Source organism: Drosophila pseudoobscura, chromosome 4, assembly GCF_009870125.1.
Source record: "Drosophila pseudoobscura strain MV-25-SWS-2005 chromosome 4, UCI_Dpse_MV25, whole genome shotgun sequence".
Taxonomy (NCBI): Eukaryota; Metazoa; Arthropoda; class Insecta; order Diptera; family Drosophilidae; genus Drosophila; species Drosophila pseudoobscura.
In genome coordinates, this window is record NC_046681.1 from 17,723,408 (window position 1) to 17,741,529 (window position 18,122).

At 36.1% G+C, this 18,122-nt stretch overlaps 2 protein-coding genes and 2 long non-coding RNA genes across 9 annotated transcripts in view; 2 read left to right on the plus strand and 2 right to left on the minus strand.

Annotated features, from left to right (window-relative positions):
• chico (insulin receptor substrate 1 chico) lies at positions 1-12,078 on the minus strand. Of its 3 annotated transcripts, none has more exons than XM_033379862.1 (9): positions 8,619-9,003; positions 7,876-8,056; positions 7,046-7,177; positions 5,959-6,146; positions 4,791-5,043; positions 4,183-4,268; positions 3,933-4,119; positions 159-361; positions 1-94 (listed from the first exon to the last, which is right to left on the minus strand). In XM_033379862.1, the coding sequence occupies exons 1-8, from the start codon at positions 8,983-8,985 to the stop codon at positions 355-357; spliced, it is 1,401 nt and encodes a 466-aa protein (XP_033235753.1). In that variant the 5' UTR covers positions 8,986-9,003; the 3' UTR covers positions 1-94; positions 159-354. The 3 variants fall into 3 exon arrangements, with proteins under 3 accessions (XP_033235753.1, XP_033235752.1, XP_033235751.1); XM_033379861.1 differs by lacking the exons at positions 1-94; positions 159-361 and adding exons at positions 1,350-2,880; positions 11,934-12,078; XM_033379860.1 differs by lacking the exons at positions 1-94; positions 159-361 and adding exons at positions 1,350-2,880; positions 11,790-12,065.
• On the plus strand, positions 4,132-16,280 carry LOC26533528 (uncharacterized). 3 transcript variants are annotated; one of them, XR_004469135.1, is made up of 7 exons: positions 4,132-4,283; positions 5,193-5,919; positions 12,235-12,661; positions 12,720-12,945; positions 13,069-13,135; positions 14,826-16,106; positions 16,174-16,280. It is a non-coding gene; the product is annotated as an uncharacterized lncRNA (long non-coding RNA). The 3 variants fall into 3 exon arrangements; XR_004469136.1 differs by lacking the exon at positions 16,174-16,280 and having other exon boundaries at positions 12,235-12,451; positions 14,826-15,574; XR_004469134.1 differs by lacking the exons at positions 5,193-5,919; positions 16,174-16,280 and having other exon boundaries at positions 4,136-4,283; positions 14,826-15,574.
• The window catches only part of Schip1 (Schwannomin interacting protein 1), a 16,576-nt gene continuing 11,660 nt past the window's right edge, over positions 13,207-18,122 (minus strand). The window contains exons 1-4 of one of the 2 annotated variants that reach the window (XM_033379870.1): positions 17,545-17,888; positions 14,205-14,621; positions 13,786-14,022; positions 13,207-13,377 (exon numbers count right to left, since the gene is read on the minus strand). In XM_033379870.1, coding sequence (XP_033235761.1) covers positions 13,313-13,377; positions 13,786-14,022; positions 14,205-14,621; positions 17,545-17,851 — 1,026 coding nt within the window. In that variant the 5' untranslated portion in view covers positions 17,852-17,888 and the 3' untranslated portion in view covers positions 13,207-13,312. Of the gene's footprint in view, positions 13,378-13,785; positions 14,023-14,204; positions 14,622-17,544; positions 17,889-18,122 lie in introns of those variants that run through there. The other variant, XM_033379869.1, reaches the window with a different exon arrangement.
• On the plus strand, positions 13,426-14,179 carry LOC117184008 (uncharacterized). Its single transcript, XR_004469138.1, has 2 exons — positions 13,426-13,702; positions 13,773-14,179. It is a non-coding gene; the product is annotated as an uncharacterized lncRNA (long non-coding RNA).

The window sequence follows — 18,122 nt, forward strand, 5'->3', positions numbered from 1 at the left end:
TCGTTATTGCTCAGTAACAGCCACCATAGAAGCCTCCACAGCACATGGGACAGCACGATCCACAAGGGCCATACATTTTTGACCCGTAATAGTTCTGGAATATATAAAAAAGATTGCTTTAATTTTATTAATTTTATAAGAAATGTTAGAGTAGTTACCTGAAATCAAACAGAAGCTCCAAACTAAACGAAAATTCGTTCTCTGCTAATTGGATTGGCCCGAGTCGCCAAAGAACATACGCTCTCGTGGTAATCCCTTGTCAAGAAAAACCCTGGCCGATGCCGTGCTACCGATGCCTCATCACAGAATCCTTCTGGACCCACAGGGGGATATGACTACGGTTGGGCAAAACATTCAGCATCTGAAAGGCATAATGCAGCAGAAAAGTAAGATTTCGAAGAGCCACTGGTAAAGAGAAATTAAAAGTTAAAAAAAAAGGAAACTTAACTGCTCAACTTAACTAGAAGGAAGGAATTTTCATAAATTTGTTCGTTTTCCAGCCCTAATATTTTTCAGCACCGATTTTCGTGTAATCTAAAATTTTAATTTTACATGAACCTGTTTGAAGGTGGCGACCCCTATGAGAAAATTAGTGAGATGTGAGCTTAAATGTATAGGAAAATGACGCCATAAAAGCCATTTGTGGTGTAGTAGTTTAATTTTATTTTGTGCAGAGTGCGCTGGTAGTCATACCGTAATTAAATTACCGAATTAGGATTAAAACACATCTCCCGCACTTTTAACAATATAAATTAAAAATCTAGGCAGGCTTACACAAAAAAAAAAAATGTATAATGCAAGAAATAATTCATATCTGTTATTTCACAGAAGTTATTACAATTTGAGCTGTCATAAAACCAGTGTCATAATTCAATTAAAATTTGAATCACCATCCTCTAACTCCGCGGTACAAACCGCGTAGCAAACTGAATGCTCTTTAGACAGTTACTTTAATTTAAACGGATCATCTACGGTCAATATTCAGTCTCAATATGAGTACAGTGATCGCCAGATCGCTTGAATTGAGAAAAATAAGAGGTAAGAAAAAGAGCTGCCAAACATTTGCTGGGTAATTTTTAAAATTTTTGCTTTTGATACTGTCATCCTTCTAATGTAATAAGTAATAAAAATAATGTAATAAGAAGTAATAAATAAGTGAAAAAAATTTTACACGTAAATTCATGATAAGTCGCAGTCCATCGAGGGATTTTTTGTTGCTTAAACAAGGGCGACGGTTTCAGGGCCTTGCCCTTAGCACACCCCTATTTGTAAAGGAAATTTGGCTTTTGCACACTTTCATAGCGATCAAGTAGAGATCAAAGTCCCCGTAGTATTTTTTACACTGTAAATACAATTTATTTTTTAGTATCTATAATTTGAAGCTTTTCCAATAATATGTACAATAAATTTACAATGTTAAAAAATCAAATACACATAGTCAACAATTTACTTTAAATATTATAGAAGTTCGATGAGGAGGAAGATGAGTCGGATTGATCGAAATCTATTTTTGCATAAGCATTCCCTGCTTCTAAAGTCAATGCAACAGGCGGCGATTCACATGAGCCTCTTTTTAAAAATGCTCCAGTGTTTTTCCCGCTAAAATGGGGAAGATCAAGACTTGCGTAGTAAAGTTCAGGCTGGGATATGCGTGAAGGATGACCCGATGGGAAATTTACATTTTTGCTTGGAAGAATTCTGGATATTGTACTGGCCTCTGTTCTTTTTAAACCAGTTATTTTGAGCTGTAAATTGCATTTCGTGCTTGAGCTGGGATCTTTGTCGGCTATCAGAATAGAATTTTCTGTTAGTCTATGCTCCGAATCGTCTTTAGGAATGGCTTTTTGATTGTTCTTTAATGAGATAAGTGAGCTATCACTTTTTATTTGAACAATTTTATAGCCAACATCGTTTTGTTTAGCGAAATTACTGATTTTTCCTGTAACTTGGGTATAATCTTCATTGCTTATTGAATGTACTAACTTCTTTTCATCAAAGACTGGGGAGCTTAGGTCTCTTGCCCCGTCGTCTAGTTTTGTTTTCTTGTTGCTTTCAATTTCTTGACTCACGTGGGTTCGTTGTCTTATTAATCCAGGATTCTCATTACTTTCGGGTGAGGGCAATTCCACAGTTTTTTGACATCCTACATCCATTTCATTTAAACTAGAGTTCTGCAATTCTTCGACAATTACGGATGGTTCTTCTTTTTTCCTCATATCATTTGAATCCTGTATATGTGTTTCCGAAAAGTCTTTTAGCTTGAGCTTTTCCATTTTATTTGGAAGGAAAGACACATTTGACTCACAGAACGCTTTACCAACAGGTTTCATTTCCAAATATCCACCATCTGAAGTGCGTGCATTATTAATTTGATGCCTCCCAAAAAAGTTTTGATCGGTAGTAACATTTAAATCCGATCGAAAGGTAGGGTTTCTAATGCTTGTTGAAAGTACATTTTCGATATGTTTGGGAATGTCAATGTTTTTAGTGAGCTGTGGTTTTTCCCATTTCGCTGTTTGTGAAAAGTCAATTTCCATCAAATCACTCATACGATCAGTGTTTATTGGATGTTTAAGGCTTAATAGAGGAGCACTTGTGGATTTTTTTTCTCGGATTGTACTAGAACGAATGACTTCATTTGAATTAGAATCGCCTGTAAAAATGTTATTATGGCTTCCGTTCGTTCCAGATTGGTTTTTATCCTTTTCCACAAGAACAATACGTTGCAAATCACATCGAGGTATCTTGGACTTTGACCCAACGGAATACGCTCGTACACGATGCGAGTTCTTTCCAGTTTCATTTATGTATCCAATGCGTTTTAGTTTTGAGTACTCAACTTTATTCCCTATTGAGTAAGCACGAATAGGACGATCACACCTGAAACAAAATTTGAGATACAAATTACAAAAAGTTTAAAATTAAGCTAAAATAGCTAAAAATAGCAGCTGGTCTGAGCAAACGATCCATTGCGACGCACAATAACGCACAGCACTACTCGGTTCAAAATCGAGCTGTTCTTGCGGTAGCTCTCCCGCTTTCGTACATCGGTCCTTATATTATAGACATACATGTCTCTCCAACTTTTACTATAGTTTTCGGCCGCTAAACTCCACATAATAGATCACAATAAACTGTACATACGATATTAAACTGAAATAACTGAACTTATTAATTACATATTTCGCAACAGCTGGTAAAAAGCTTACTAGCTTAATATTCGTTATATTCGTTAATATAGCCATTACAAAATCCAAGGTACACTTGCCTGCCGATGGTATTTCTACGAGTACGTGTCTCACTAAAAAATAACTAACGTGCGGGAGAGAGAGAAGTGCTCCGTTGCCTTTTAGTATATTCTGGACATGAAAACATCCTCAACTTCTAAGATAGGACTGGAAGATAGAGAGAGGGAGACCGACGAAGAGCTCCGAAAACCAGACATTACCTAAAACCAGTTTGCTTCATTTTGGCTATAATAGTGAACAGCAGTTTTCTGGTATCTTCAATATTCTGTTTTAACGGTCTTTTTGAGACTTTAGTGGACGGAAGGAGAGTTTTTGATTGAAATACGCTTCAGTTGCTCCATCCCGTCTAGTCTCTGATCAAAAATTCCTTTAACATATATATGTACATGTATATTTCTATGAATTGATTATACCCCTGTACTCTTTGTGCACCGGTTATAAGTACGTCTTTTCAAAATAAATAAGAAGGAACAATGGTGTGACGGTCAGAAAGTATGCGAAGCAGCCGTGGAGAGATACATGGGAAGACACGCCTTCCCAACCAATCTCGTGCAATCATGAATATCTATAACTAAATGGGGGCAAAATTTAATTGTTCTGTGCTTTAGAAAGAATGTTGTGGTGCCCTTCAAGGATATGATTATGTGTATAGAGCACGTTATTTAAACGAGAATATATACTTACTGACTATCCGAATCTCCATCCAAATCTTTAACAAGTTTTTCGGATATATGCTCAGGAAAGTTAAAATGTAAATTTTCAGCGCCTGCACTTTTCAACAACATATGATTAGACTCCACCATTTCATTAACATGAACAGTATCACTTATGGGCTTAATAGGCGTCATCGGAATATAGTTGTCAACTCTCTCTGAAATCGTAAAACATAAAATTAGTCGACTATTATGAAATGTGTATTTTTATATGTAATTACCATTTTTTACAGTGGTTGAACTGAGCTCAGCACTTGCAAAATCGTCAATATTTTCTTCGGGAATAGCTCCTTTGGAAGACCTAGTGCTGGAAAAAATTAATGTAAGTCAAAACATTAAAAGAGTGTACAATTTTTACTGATTTTTATATACCCTGTACTGGCCGTCAGCCATCGGGTGTTAAAGAAGGAACAACGGATGACAGGTTGGCTCGACATAGCTGTAAACTTGGACTGGGGTACAGACGTTTCGGGCTAGGGTTGTGCCCCTTGCCCCGTGATACAGAATGATAGCACACGGGTGGATGTGCGACTAACAGGTCCTGGCAGGGTCAAGCCTCTGCCATGGATGCTGGCTAATGGAGAGAAGAAAACTCTCAATAAAATTTCCCCAATCCAAAGGGATGCGTGGCTGAGGGGGTGCTCGGACGCTAACTTGCGAGCTAGTTTAAATCAGGCTTCACGGGGCAAGTGGACTATGACTCCATTGACTAGCCTCTTCCCGCCCGCCCGTGGGACCAAGCGTGCCAAACAATTTAAACAATGAAACTTCCTCATAAGAGCTCAGTGCTCCTCATAGAGTGCCGGTCACTTAGTGCCGATTCACTTACTTTCGTCGATAAGGCGTAAAACTTCCGTTATCATCGGATTCGTCGACACTAATTGATGATTCTTCAGATTCCGAGCATCGTAAAGGTGTGTTAAACGGTGGACTATTATTAGGCTTGTTAGTTGAGTGTGGACGGTTCCCAGAAATCGTGTTAGATCGGAACCCGTGACTTGATCCAAGGTTTATTTGATTGCTGCAGTCGCTTATAGTTCGATTTCTTGTTGGCAAACTATCACACCTTTCTCTTCCATAAGCTGCAAAAAACAATTTGTTTAGTCAAAAATTTGTATATACTTGAATAGGTATTTATAAAACTGGTTTAGATTAACAATCAAAATCTAAAAATGTTTTACGAACAACAAAATTATCTTTTTGATTGTATCTTTATACCTTTAAAACCAAGGGACTAGTCTACATATAGACGGATACACATAGCTAGTGTAGGACACATGAACATCAGAACCGCTAGATCAGATCGAGGGAGCATGCAACATTGCAGTATGGATAAATCGGCGGCATGGGAAACTTATGTTCACATTGACGCAGATTCTCAACGGACATGGTCCCCGACGAGGCTATGCTATGGCTATGCGCCAGCTTTGGAATAGCGGAGAACGCCGAGCACGACCACCTGCGTCAGATTCGTAGAAGCCCGCGGGGACGAGCAAAAAGCATCGTAGGTGTGCCCCTCACAGAGGTTTGCAGCCACGCATGCTGGAAAGCCAAGCAAATTGGACGGCGATTCGCAGCCTTGCGACGGTCTGTATATACATATATTCAAAATACTTTCATTCTACATTTGAACTATCAAGGGTCGAACCAATATTATCTGATGAGTAGGATATACAGAATAGGATGTAATATGCTCCCTAAACGCTGTTGCCACCCATTTTAATTCGACATATAGAAAATTCAAGTTATAGACGTTCGAGTTATAGAGTTTCAACTTTATGTTGATCTACCTAACTTTTCTATGAAGTCTTATCTTCTGTGATTTCTTATCTGACAATATGTTTAATCATATTGGAAGACGATAAGCTTAATTTTAGCCAGAGGGCGAGTTCTGGCAGCTATAGCAAGTTCCCCTTTGGCAATCTATAAATAAGGCCGCAAATCTTTCGAAAAATAATGTAAGTAATTGAAAATGTATGACCGTATTTTGTACTTACTGTTATTATGTAAGAAACTGCTATTTCGCAATTCGACAGCGCTTTGACGAGTTTGAATAACGTTCATTGGTTTGGAGGATTCGTTTGCCGATGATGAACGTTTTCTCATTGGTTCATGACTAATTTCAGGTCTTCCTTGATACACATTTAAAAAGTTCATGTTAGTCTCAGTTTTGGCTGACATAGCGCTAGAAATATACAAATAAAATAGCCAAGGAACAATTAAATTGTTGCTTTCACATTTCAGTAGTGGATACTTAATTAATATCGGGAAATAAAATGAAAACCGCAACTAAAAGTAAAATTTTAAATATAGTTGTTGAGCTACTGCACTTTTTTAGCAGCGTATGTTTGCGATCTATTTATTAAAAGTCGATGATTGTTCGCTCTTTCGCTTTCACTATCTCTCTCTTAATCTGTCTCGCTTTGGTTAAGCTTTACTTGAATAGGGTCGCGGACAATTCAGTGCGCCTTCCCCTGGATAGTCTGGACCATCTGGAGCATCTTACGATAGTTCTTTAATTCAACACCGTCTTGGATCGAAATCCGTCTTGAAACGAGCTCACTCAAACCTAGGTTAGGTTAGGTTAAAGCGGTAGCCGGGAGGGGGGGGATAAGAGTCACTCAAACCTAACTCGAACCTCTTTTTATCTCTTCGTTGCTGTATTAACTAAACAATATCTACCGTCAATATTTCGAACCTATGGCAGTTATATAACAATTTTCACCAAAAGATGCAATCTCAAAAAGGATATCTTTTGTCGACACTATACCAAAAATGCTTGCCATTAGTTGTGAATAAGTCGTCAACTGACATTGTCTTCGTGAATATAGCTTTGAACATATGTACATACATACATAAATATGTACAAATGTCATTATATTATCGAAGCCTTCTCTGTCCTTTGGCCGTTATTCACAGCATAATGCTAAGAAATAAACCGTACATACATTAAGCTAAAACAACTCGCTTTAATAGCTTCAAAATTTCATAACACCTTAACACCTTTCGTACCGCAATAATAAAAACTTAAAGATGCATGCTATATTTTAGCATTATACATATGAATACCAATTTGATAATTACCTCAATATTATATTATGCATATTTGTAGCTACAGCAGCATTATCTGTTTCCATCCATAATTCCCCACAGCCTAAAACACTCTGACGGCCAAGTTCCATGTAGAAAATGCATTGAGGAGATGCATGGCCGCACCTAGAAAAAAATATACATGTTTTGTGTAGTCAGTGAGTTTATGATTTATGTAACTTATACTATATATTTTAAACGCTTTTTGCTAAAGGGACGAATTAATTATTTTTTTGGCTTAAGGGGTTTGAGCTGTGAAGGGAGCTCTCTCCGCCAGCTCTCTTAATTTTGCTCGCACTTGTCATTAGAGATATAAAAACATTGAGGAAAAGACCGCTAGTTATGTTCTAATGTCAATTTTTGCACTGAGTTTATACTCTTTCCATCTAATGACTGTCTTTCATTCCGCTACATCTGTCTTTCTCTACTAACACAAGCCCTTATCTCATTCTCCTCCGCCAGGGGACGCACACTGCACGACGTTTCAGGTTTTTAGCTCAAGACGGTTTTGTACGCCGACAACAAAGTCACCTGAATAGAGCAGACTAGAGGGAATGACTAAGTGCGTGAAAGGCGTTGCGTAGCCAGTGTCAATTGATTCGTTCATTCTGGCTGTAATATAAGTCAGAGGTAATCCAGATTCCGTAGATATGGTCATTCTCTACGACACCAGAATCATTTTTATTGTTTTAATTGTTTGGGTTGGGTTTTCTTGGATGCAAACTTTTTTCGCTACGGCGCTGGATGTGGGAATGCTATAAGATACTAAATAAAGTTCGGCGGCCCGAAAATACAAATTATTTGATTAAAATAAAAGTATTTACCGACGTATTGTTGTCAAAAGAATCTCAATACTAGAGACTCGCGCATCGCCATTTGCTGTTTTTTCCGGACCTATGCATACGAATGTTAGGGATTTTGAGGTTAGGCAGCAGTGATAGGTTCCAGTAATTCCAACTTTTTCAGACATTCCTTTTTTTTGAATACAAACTTCCCACACATGTTCTGTAAAAACAAAATATCTCTATTAAAGTTTTTGTCATATCAAGCACAGCAAAGAAAATGTAGCGTGGTATAAAAGAATAAATAAACACGTCGAGCCTGTCCAAACCTATGAATGGATATACATACTTACGTACAACTAACTGATCAGCTAGCTAGCTTAAAACGGGTCTACGATACCGAATGTCTGATCTTCATAGTCTTCACAAATGACACAACTATCAGCATCGTCTCTAAGGAACATAATCGTAACCGCGTCATCTATATCTGGTTCATTTCTGTCTATAGGCGACGATAAAAAGATTTCAAGTGCGATGCTTACTCATCTCGTCTTGAATAGAGTCGATTCAGTGACAACTTTGGACTGATTGCGAAAAATGTTGTACAATTCACGGTGCTATGAGCTTATTGTAAGCATTCAGCGAGTTCTAGGGAAATTACGAAATACGTTCTTGCTACATTCACTATTAACTATTAACGATTGAAGTTGATTGAATTTGCCTATAGTAAGTCAGGTCGAAAAAAATGATATAACTTAAAATAAAATGATTTGAATTTAACATACCATATGTTGATTGCATTAGACCATTTATATTTGCCTGATGCCGTTGTAAGAATAATAATTTTTCTAACCATTTGCGTAAATCATTTTCAGTTTCGAGCACAATTCCAAATCCACCTTCTCTTGAGGATAATACAATAACAAACCTGTGTTTTGTATCAAAACGAGGATTTATATTAAAGCAGCTACTTAAATAAATAACTCTTTTCGGTTCTGCTCTTTGCATAAATTTTTTTTCTGTATCGTAATATTCTAAACGTGCGGCTGCATTGTTCGTTTTTTCATACAGAACAAAAAATTTCTTTTTCATTGTTTTCAGTTTTTTTTGGTAGCCGCTTAGGACTAATCCATCATCCGATGTTGAAGCCATTTTTTCAATATTTATAACCTGAAAGGTACAAAGTTAGAAATAAGTACATTAGTAGGACAAATTTTCTTTTTATCTTTACTTTTGGAAACTTCGGTTTCCGAGTTTTCACTTTTATTTTAATTACACATTATTAGCCACATTCTTACCAAACCCATTCGTTGTAATACCATTCGAAATTATTTTCATGTATTAAGAAAACATTAAGCAAAGTTAAGTATTAAAAAGATCGTATTCAACTAAAAAATTGTTTAATTGTTAAAATATACATATATACTGGAACAAAACCTACTTGTTATCCATGCCGGATGGAATGACCGTGTGCAAAAAATGAATTGAAGACAATAGTACTATGAAAAACTAGACATCGATATGGTATATCGGAAATAGACATTGCCACAAAATCAGTATAAAAGACGGTTTAAGGCAGCTGGTATGGTAGCAGAATTTATGTCCAATTGAAAACTTTTGAATATCCCAATTTTTGTATTCCTATCTTTTAACAATATTGCAATTATCATATTAATACGAGTTCTAATTTGGTTTAAGGCATATTTTTACAGCTGTATGCTTTCAAAGTTGACGCTCCTATTAGCACCTGCACCAAATTACAGTGCAACTGCTGCGAGGCGTGTTTTGTTATCGCAAGAAACTTTAAATACGTCAAACAAAAAACCAAGTTAATGAGCCTTTTTTTAAAATAAAAAGTCAATTACATTACGTTTGGTACAGGTTATTGGTTCATGTGTTATGCGGTAACGATAGCAAATTGTTTTGGTAATAAGATGTGTTTCTACATATGTAGAGGGCGATAGTTCACCCCGATTTAGGTGTTTAAAGACTTTGACAAGGTGACTTAAATAGGTCATAATTTCAGCAGAGGGCTTACAAAGACCGTCTTCACTCAAATTATCGAACGAATTCCTTTTGGACGATTCTGCAGATAAGCCTTGAACCTATGGCAAATATATCTTCAGGTTCTAGGTTCTTCAGAGATGATTGGCAATAAAGGTTTAATTGAATTGACGATGATTCCTAATAAGAACAAGTTTTTTTAAGACGTATCTAATGCAGAAATCAATATTTCAATTAACAATCTATCATCGACTTTAGATTACGATCCAAGTGTGGAATGTTATCTTCCCTTGAATTTCCTTCTCTAAATAAATACGATCGAAGTCTGTATTTATATTCTTGCCGATCTATAGGATCATGCTAGCTACCTTTCGACCTTACAATCTGGATGGCACAGCTGTTGACATCAGATCTCACGACGTAGAAAAAAGGAGATCCCAAGCGTACCAAGCGACTGGATCCTAGCCAGGAAACCGCCTCTACCTACCTACAAAACAAAAGCGAAACACTATTTTCAGTTCTAGCCGCCTACAAATACGCTGGAACAGAAACAAAACAAATCAGTTCAAGCGCTGAAAAATAAAAAATGCATTCAATCACAAATTAAATTTTGTGTATTGCACACCCACGGAAGTGCGCTGGCATCATAAGATGAAGCGGCACGAGCCAAGCGCCGGAACCGAAGACCCGGGGTCCGGTCCGAACGCCAGAGCCGAAGAACTGGGTTCCAAATCTGGATCAAAGCAAATCATTATGATAGGAAGAAGGAACAAATTTAATTGAAATGACTACCAAGCGTATCCCCGTGCTTACTCATTCGCTCTCTTCACCGTGCAGTGTGCGCCCTATGGAGGAGGGTGTTTGTACTGAGTATCGAGTAAAAATGTAGAGCCGAGGCCCTAGCTGCGACTCACAACGTTGCCGCTCGTTTTCCTATTTCTTTATTTTTTTTCTTTATAGTTTTTGAGCATATTGGTACTGAGGAACCTAATATCCGATTATGCGTTGGAACCACTGTACATTGCCACTCAGAAAATCAAGTACAAAACTTTAATAGTGAAAGTTCCTCGCTGCAGGACGAATCTGGTGAGGGTGGGGTAAACTATTGTTGTTGGCTCGAAAAACTGCATGCTGGGATTTAATGGCTATTTTGACACCACCTTGCACATTTCGAAGAAATGGTGATCAAATATAGTGATAGCCTATATAAGCCACGGAAACTCAAACTTCTAATACGAATTGCAATTTACTTGTGCTCACACCTCGCCCCAAAACAATAAGTCAATGGCTCATCTGCCTTGCATACATACCCCCACACCTAATCACATCTTTTTGTTCCCTACAACGAATTGAGTGGTATACGGTTCTTGACGTCGTTTTTGTTTTCGAGATACTACTGAGTTCCAAAAATGCTGTGAATGTTTGTTTCACTTATGCATATGTTGTTGTCCTTTTACTATAAAGCTAAGAACCTACGAATACCCGCTTTTGTTTAGATATGTTATGTGTACATAGTTAATTGTCCCCAATAACTAACAAAATAATCAAAAACGTTTGCTAATGATACATATATAGTGTTATTAGAAATTACTTGTAGGGTTAACAATAAAATTTTAACACTTTGGAAATGAGTGTGTAGAATGTGTAAGCATTCTTGAATAAATAATGCGCATATTAGAAAGCAGATGCTCAGAATTTAACAACAGCATGTGATTGTGGGCGCAACTGTATCGTGCATTATGGTAACAAATCGTAACAAAAAACCCTAAACAGTTTAATCAGTATTTAATGGTTGTGTGTATATATATACATACATATGTGCACAGGTATAAAACATTCCCGATCCGATGTTTTTTTTAATGAAAAACTTTATGTACGTAACTAGAACATTGATATACTATTGCAATATAGTACATAAATGTATAAAGAAATAAGCATAATACATAACTTACGAAGTTGCACATTAATGTATTTTGGTTTCACAGGCACACATATACATACATTAATCACAAAAATGTAAGAATAGTATAGCATGAAAATATCTACATATGTACGTTTTCTAAATCATTTCATTTAATGATGTAAATTATATTTACTTTTTTTATAATTCATTACAGATCTGTATAGTTATTGACCAACAAACCAAGTTTTTATTTTCAACCAGATTTTTAGTAGTGGTGACACAAGAAACAAATCAAAGATTCATGTCGTTGGACAATAAATCGAAATATTCTTAGTGTGACCATTTGTTGTGCCTTTGCACACTGAGCACATCCTAAGGGAACGGAGAATTTTTAACAGATATGAAACACATTAACACAGGCACCATGCCGTAACCGGCTATTAGTATTATATAACAAAGTTTTTGTTTGAATTGAGTAATTTTTTACTTTTCAGCCAAAACGATTTGTTTTAAGGTGCTCCTGTTTAAACAAATTTATGTTATCGATGTGTTTCATGTTATCATCGTTTCTGGCAAACAAATACAGCATGCAAAATAGCAAAACGATGGCAGAAAAACGCGATTTAAGTAGTTTAACTGTGGTTAAAAGCATACATATTGAAAATTAAATTGCAATGGTCAAAATTATATCGAATATATTGACGTTGACATGTGTGTATATATAGTGTATGTCTCTCTCTCTTTATTGAGATATGTTAAAGAATTGCCCGAACATAAAACAATTTATGCGTCTGTAATGATAAACCTTTTAAAAATACTAAGGATTAATTCGAAAATAAATAAATAGCACTGGATATGCAACATGCTGTAGATGGAAGTACTTAAAGCGAAAATTCTCCAATGGGATAGGATCATCGAACGGTTTCTTTTCTTTGTTTATTGGATATCATAAATAAATAATCCACTACCGTCGTTTCAGGTGCCGATACAGAACATCACTACCTGCAGAGCAGCGAAAACCATGTGCAAGGAGCGCAGTGGGAGATTCAGCCGCTACTTACTGTACCTACCACGAAATGATTGAACACTGTTAGTGGGAATACTTACAGGTTTGTTTGCGCCGCACGCAGTTAACAGCAGCAGTTGCAGAAAATGCATCTGCAACTCTCACCTGCAAGGAAAAGAAAGTTCTTTCAATTTTAACGGTTAGTCAATCATAATTTTTCACTCTTATCGCTCGGGCTATCTTTCAATCTTACGACATTTGCAAAATAAAACGTTTTCGACGTTAAACTGTCTCTTCAAAATCGTCAATTATTCTACAACAGGGCCACCAATTTTATGGATGCGTCGGACTATGACCAGCCTGCGAATGTATGCTGCATAGCCGTTTACGTGAGTAAAACTTTCGTTTCCGCATTAAAGTCTAGTTATCCTAAAATCCCATCGCTCTTTAACACAACAGATTACGCATGGCGTTTTATTTATTATTAACAAAAAAACTAGCATTACGATTTATAGTTTAGTAACCATTCAACCATTTGCATATTTATAATATTGGTTTTAAATCAATTAAAAACTCCATTTTACATCTTCCGAATGATTCAAATTGGCATCAGCTGCAAGCACTGGTTCGTCTGGAAAAATCAAGATTAAAACAAATTTTAATTGAATTTTAAAGAATAACTTCCAAGAATGTAGGAACTGTGTGTAAAATATTAAATGTAAATGCCATTAAGGTCTTTGTCTATAACTTTTCAAGCTAAGGCAGTAAGACTAGAGCTTCGCAGTCGTCGCAGAAGCAACAGAGAAAGAATAAGAAGCTGCATTTCGAACAATAATTAGGAATATGGGGACTCCGTAAGAGAGAGAAACGCGGGAATTCAGCAACTGCGGGAACGGAAGACGATGAACTGAATATGGCAAGAGACGATCAACCAAAGGTGGCGGGCAATCGGAACGGTGGGAATGGGAGATGATCACCTGAAGATAGCGGATTTTTTGGCTTAAACTGTTAAACTCTCTCCAACAGCTCACGTACTTACCTGGAATATAACTACATCTTTGAAATTCGACGCTCAAAACTTTGACTTGATCTGAGATAGAGGAATTCCGACACTGCTTAAAAAACGAATGTGTCATCAATTTCTGTGCACTCCAGCGACACGTTGGATTTTTATTTAGGCAAATTTCAATGTACTGGTGAAAGTCATCTGAAAAAGTTCGTTGGTTGTTCATTGCACTATGGACTGGATCTCGAGAAAAATTAACTGAAGTTGATCCTGGAATATAAAAATATTATTGATTACAGTATGACACTATAGTGCACACGGTCTTACGTTGGCAAGAGAATATATGTAATAAATTTACAAAACATAATTTATATAAATTATGCCAGGTCAAAGAATAACAAAAATATATAATTTTCAACTAAAAGTATACGAAGATTTTTGAAAATCATTACCTTGACTGGATCTATCTGATAATGAAGGCAGATTTCCACGAATTTTTTCTGTGCACATTAAAGTTAGTTCCGAATCCATAAATGGTTGAAAGCCATTTGCCATTTCAAAAGAAGTTATTCCAATAGAATATAGGTCACTCTTTTCTGTGTATCCATATAAATTTTGATATAATATCTCTGGCGCTGACCAGTTCAAATTTTCTTTCCTTCCCGCCGTTGATCCATGTAAGACTTTAGCTCTTTTACCTTCGTTAATAAAAGACCGCGAATCCCGAAAATTTGATAAAACGGCTTTCTTGTGATCTAATAGTATATTTTTAGCTCTTAAGGATCCATGAACGAAGTGGTGAGAATGTATATACATCAGAGCACACATTATATCTCTAAATATCAGTGCTATTAAAATTTCCGGAAATCCTGCAATAAAATTTAATAAAAATGGTTGAGAATAATTAGTATTTTACTTAATTTTTCTTCCAGTATTATAAAATGTTTCATGTACTCGTAAATGTTTGCAGTGACTACACTAGGCAATAACCAAAAAAACTCTAGCAACGTTTTTTAATAAAGTAGGTTTGAATATGCTAACCATAAAAAAAATATATTTTGATATTTTTACAGGTAAGGATGTTTTTTCCACATAATTTGCGTGTTTTACACTATTGTAAAATTGAAATAGCTACGAAACAACATCCACGTGCTTACTGAATCCCTCACACACTCTTCCTCGTACAGTGTACGCCTTCTGCCAGAGGGAAGCGGGAAAGCAACACACATATTGATACACACACATACAGAATATCGGCTATAAATGTAGAGACGTACCCCTAACCGGCACTCACAACGTTCCCGATTTTTGTGACTATATTAGAGAATACTGCAATTAGTAAGGATAAGTAAAGTTCTTCTAAACGCCCTATAATTTTTGTTCTATCCAACTGTGTTGTTTTTGATTGATAAAGTTTAAAACATCAAAAACAAAATCAAAATAATTGCTTTGTGGTTTTATTTTTTATTTTCCGATCCATTTCGATTGGACAAGAGGTAGTTGGTAACGATTTAAGATATATTCCCTCAAATGAAATCTGATTCTGGATATGCTCCAATAATTTTCGTACTAGCACCTTGCAAAAGTGATCAGGCCAGATCCATTGAACACAAATTTAATAAAAATTATTGTGCAGCTTGAAACATTGTGGAACGAACTATTAGAGGTCTTAAAAGTAGGTTTGGATATTGTCATGCAGCATTATTAATGTTTGCTACGCCTTGCACATTATTTGACGCAGACTTAAATCGCCAGTCGCAAATGATTTAGTTTGCGCCGAACCTTAAACGTGATTGGAGAAAGCATAGCTCGTACTCCTTATGAATATACACAAACAAACCGGAAAAATACAGAAAAATACCTTTTTTTTTCGTTGGTGACTTTTTGTCTATTTTTGGTTTATTTATAATCAGCTAAGTCGTACTAATTTTCAAAATAATTAATTGAATTTAAATGAATTATGTTTTGTATCTGCTTCAGCATACTCGATTGGATCCATCCATCACCAAGCAGGATCGTACACATCGGAGTCAATTTCAAAACTTCGAGAATTTCTGCGTCTTGCTTTGGTGTTGTCCTAAGACCTCTCCTCCTCGATTGGTTGTATAGCCACTTGGGAGAATGCTCCGCCTTTTGCACTCTTTACCTCCTGCTTGTTTCGGGCCAGCTTCTTGCGTTTTACAACTTTCTAGTCCGACCATATCTTTCAAGATAAGACGATTTAAAAAAATCCACGATTACAACTTGAAACACTTGCCTTCATCCACCCGGATGGATCCTTAGTTGGGGTCCTGATGCTCCATTTCTGCCAGTATCTCATCTTGACTAGTTGTCTTATGTTTTATAACAGTTTGGTATTAATAATTTTTTGTGAATTTCTTACATTTTTATATTTAATTTTTATAAAATACTTACTTTCAGATTCAATAGCGTTTAGTAAACAGCTGACAGGACTGCAGCTCAAAGTATTTTATTTTCTTAGCAACTATCGGCAATTAAACTTTTAAGTTATACGAAAACAAAATTTCCAATTGAATAAATTAAACTTATAACATTAGCAAAAATGATTATATTTTTATCCCGCTCATAAAAATTTGTATTTATGTTCTATGTAATTCCGTTTTTGAAATCGCTAGCTTAGTGTCAACAGATTTAAAATCGTAAGAATCTTACGATTTGCGAAAGCCGGAGTACGCACTTTTGTGATTTGGCAGTCAATTCGCAACTTTTTGCGATAATGCTGTCTCTAAAAACTCTAGGCAACCAAACCGAGTTTTTCTTATAGATTTGGGGCTTTCAATTTTATTTTTTCCAAAATTTTGATTTTTGAAAACTTGGGAAAACTAAAAAAGTAAAAGTCGCGCACAGGCGAATGGTTCATAACGCAAAGGGAATAACTAATATTACAATAATATTGGGCAGGACGAGTCATATTTTCTCCGAGACTGGGATCGAAGCTTTTTACTTCTTACAAATTCTAAAAAATTCAGTACAAATTTTGAATGGCTCTGTACATCACAATGCAACAATACCAGCAGTCCGACTTATCATAAAAACTACTTCCAAATCCTAAAGTTCTATAGAAAAATCGGAAAGAAAGCAGTATTGATATACGTTGCCAACTGTTAAGCGCCTCTTTCGGAGAGCCAAGCATTTTATTGTGGCACGAATGTTTTACTTGAGCTTTTCAATGGAGTGAAGAATGATGCTTTCAAAAGAACCCCACAAAAGAAAGTCAGGAGAGGTCAATTCTGGAGATCTGGAGTAAATATAGCTTTTGTTACACTAACCGTCGGAATTGATTTGGGAGCCGATGACTCTTTACAGAGAGGACGAATTGATTTAAGTTAATGTGGAGAGTGGGGGATTTTGGTAGGGAAGCCTACTCAGAACGCGCACTCTCTCAATGTTTCTCACACTTATCATGAGAAATAGGAACCACGACCGCTAGTTATGTATGTTCTAATATTAATTCTTACGCTCCGTTTACCTTTTTTCACCTGATGATGTATTTGATTAAAATTGTAGAATATGTTGTTTCCATATTACCGCTACTTTTGAACACAAAATTTGGTTTCTCTAGTTCTTATACTACGGACTCGGACTAAGTTGACTCTGCTACTGATGATGATCAAGAATATTTGCAAATATTTTGTGGTATCAGATCCGGTGAGTTACAAACTTCTACCCAATTAAAAAACATACAAATAGCCTATTCAATTTTATATAAATAAAATAATCCTTATCATGGTTAGGAAATAAACTTTGATATACAGAATATAATTAATTTACCAGAAGTGAAGACATTTTCAAGTATTGTTTGACAGTTTCCAAAACACATAAATGGAAACACCATGTACACATAACTATTATAAACAAAGCAGTGAAGAATGCTATGTATATTTGTATGTTTAAATTGTCGAAATTTTAAAACATCTTCACATAACATTGCCAGCTTATCCGCTTGTTGCTCCACTGATATTTTCTTAATTACTATACATTTATTCGTATTAAGATAATTGGCTTTGTACACTGTTCCAAATTTTCCAGCTTTAATTGTAGAGTTTAATTTATAGTCGGATATACTGTTGCTAAACATGTTTATAATTTGGACTGTGACAAAGTAGTGATGAAAAACTGGCGAGCTGCTATCGATACTATCAAATGTTGTTAATAAGCTCGCCCACTGAGCACATCCCTAGGGGGAACGGCGGGATTTTTTGACTGATGTGAAACACCGATTTACACTAGCACCATACACCATTCGTCTAAAATGAGCTTGTAATATAAAATAATAAAGTCTTGGTCTGAATTGTTGAAGTTCAAATGCGCTTTCGTGTCTTAATCCCGCTTATCGATTTTGTAACTGC

Excerpts from the sequence above, each read along its gene's own strand:
- chico (XM_033379860.1), bottom strand. Across the intron at positions 4,269-4,790 it reads TTTACGCCTTATCGACGAAA|CACTAGGTCTTCCAAAGGAG; the intron begins GTAAGTGAATCG and ends AATTTTTTCCAG. Across the intron at positions 2,881-3,932 it reads GATGGAGATTCGGATAGTCA|GTGTGATCGTCCTATTCGTG; the intron begins GTAAGTATATAT and ends ATTTTGTTTCAG.